The following is a 2,439-nucleotide window of genomic DNA, read 5'->3' as shown; positions in this document are numbered from 1 at the left end:
ATGAATTTTTAAAATTATTTATAACATATGACAATGATCATGATCAACTATTACCAAAATTTTCTCATGTTGCCCCTGTGCCCGTGATAGAGGTGATACTTATACTTTATCAAGAGGTCGTGATACAGTTTGCACATAATTTGTTTTGAAAACCTGTAAATGTAAGTCACAGTGTTAAACCACTTCCAATAGATTTGTTATCAAGTTTTACTTGGGAATATTCTTTGTCCAGCATTATGTAACTTTGCAAGGATCCAACACTCCATTTATTTAATTAAAATCAGATGTTACTTTATAAATACCCCATAAATCATACCTGTCTCTCTTTACTACTCAAACATTTCTAAAATGTCAAAAATATTAATACAATCATCGATGCCAAATAATCACTATATGCGTGTAGCTTATTGTAACTCTAAATGACATTGACAGTATTGGATGTTCCTTTATATTTTTGTATCAAGCATGCATAGTCATAAATGTCTGCGGCATCAATGTTTGGCGACAGGTAAGACGACAGGAATGGCATTCCGATGCACCTAATAAAATTGCACATTTCCCAATCTGTTTTGATAGCAAACTATCAGTTCATTTACAGCTCTGAAGTCTGTTTCGATGCAGTTTTTCCTCTGATAAGAGTGGAATAAATGTATCAGTGTACGTGTTCAGAATACTCTTACTGAGCGAGAGGTTACTGGTTTTGGTAATCACAATATCCACATGTTGATGCCTGGGATCCTCAGAATCTCTGGCCTTGGCATTCAATTCCATTAGTTCAAGCTCGTGTTTTGCAGCTGTTTCTAACACTTTCTGCTTGTTATAATACCTGACAAAGTTATTAATAATGGGATGAATAGGCAAGGCAATAGCTATGATGCCGCAGAGAAAGCTGATGGCCGCGTTGAGCTTCCCCAGAGTTGTCTTTGGGTAAATATCCCCGTACCCAACGGTAGTCATTGTGATGATAGCCCACCAGAAGGACTGCGGTATGCTTTTGAAAAGCGTTTCGGGGTGGCTCTGTTCCATGGTGAAGCCTAAAGCCGAGAACACGAAAATACCAATAGCCAAGTACATAAGCAATAGGCCCAGCTCCTTAAAGCTTCTCTTCAGCGCGTAGGTGAGGGTCTGCAGACCGCTGGAGTGTCGAGCCAGTTTAAAAATCCGCGCTATCCGCATGATCCGGAGAGCTTGGATGGCTTGCTGCACGTTCGTCAGCTCCATCAGGGTTGCCCCGACTGTGGTGAGGATCAGGCTGACGTAGAAAGGCAGAATGGCCAGCACATCTATGATGTTCATGAAAGCAAGTGCAAATTTCAGCTTGTTGGGCGCTGCGAGGAGCCGGAGGATATACTCGGCTGTGAACCAGCCGATGCATGCCGTCTCGATAGAATCAAGGGCCGGATGCTCCACCAGGCTCCCCTCCTCGTCCAGCACTTGGAGCTCGGGAATGGTGCTCAGGCACATGACCACGGAAGAGATCAGAATAAACAGGAAAGACAAGACGGCAATCACCCTGGCCGGACAGGACGAGTCGGGCTTTTCCATCAGTTTCCAGAGGAACTTCTGAGTTTTGCCCCAACAGGTATCCGCCGATACCCCCCTGTCGGCCAGGATAATCTGCACTTGCTTGGCGATTTCTTCCAGCTCGTCGTTCTTCTCGCCCAGCAAGCATTTGCAACACTCATCCAAAAAGTCCACGTCGATCTTCCAGAAGTCCAGCTCGTTTTTGAAACAAATAGGGCAAATGCCCTTCTTTATGTGTATTTCTCCGAAATAGTACACTTCCATCACACACTTAAAGGAATCTGGATCTCGGTCGAAGTAGAACTCTCTCTTACTTGGGTCGTAGTCGTCGCAGAGGGAGGAGATGGCCTCGTACCCACTGCAGCGAAGGAGTTCTGCCAACCGGCTCTCCGGGTAACGGTTCACAACATACCCGTACAGTAGGTGACGGACTCCGCCGATGTTCACCACCAGCTCCTGATCCTCCGAAGCTTCTGATTCACTCGAATCTGGGCTCTTGGGCTCCGTCCCCATGGTTTAGATACCTTACACTGACACAAGTTCAACAGCCACACTTCTCGCTCCTTTTATGAATGTCTGAATTCGATTACTTGCATCGACTGCCTCGCTATTTCGTAAAATTTATAGATAGAAAATGTAAAACAAACCATTACATTAACCTCTGGAATGCAGTTGAAGGGAAACGCTATTCGTGAAATACTGCGAATGAAACGCTTTAGATCAAAATTCACCAAATCTGTCGCGCTGAAAGTTGGAATCGCCTACTTATAAACCTCCCCCAGAAAAGCCATCCAAATACCTTCGTACGTCATCATCTGGCAGTCGATTAATAGAATATATTCAAATGAACCAAACACGCTGCGTTCTGTCAGGTCGCTAATCTCACGAAACCAGAACAAAACTATACCTCACAAA

General features: G+C 44.2%; 1 protein-coding gene across 1 annotated transcript; it reads right to left on the bottom strand.

The window, feature by feature from the left end:
• Nucleotides 1-588: 588 nt before the first annotated feature.
• LOC140209898 (voltage-gated potassium channel regulatory subunit KCNF1-like) lies at nucleotides 589-2,037 on the bottom strand. The gene has a single exon (XM_072278545.1). The coding sequence runs from the start codon at nucleotides 2,035-2,037 to the stop codon at nucleotides 589-591; it is 1,449 nt and encodes a 482-aa protein (XP_072134646.1).
• Between the last annotated feature and the right edge of the window lie 402 nt (nucleotides 2,038-2,439).

Source organism: Mobula birostris, chromosome 2 (genome assembly GCF_030028105.1).
Source record: "Mobula birostris isolate sMobBir1 chromosome 2, sMobBir1.hap1, whole genome shotgun sequence".
Lineage (NCBI taxonomy): Eukaryota > Metazoa > Chordata > Chondrichthyes > Myliobatiformes > Myliobatidae > Mobula > Mobula birostris.
The sequence above is the reverse complement of the archived record's forward strand: the minus strand, read 5'-3'. Positions and strand labels throughout refer to the sequence as shown.

Bases quoted from the DNA above. Each gene is read 5' to 3' on its own strand.
- LOC140209898 (XM_072278545.1), bottom strand. From the start codon at position 2,037: ATGGGGACGGAGCCCAAGAGCCCAGATTCGAGTGAATCAGAAGCTTCG.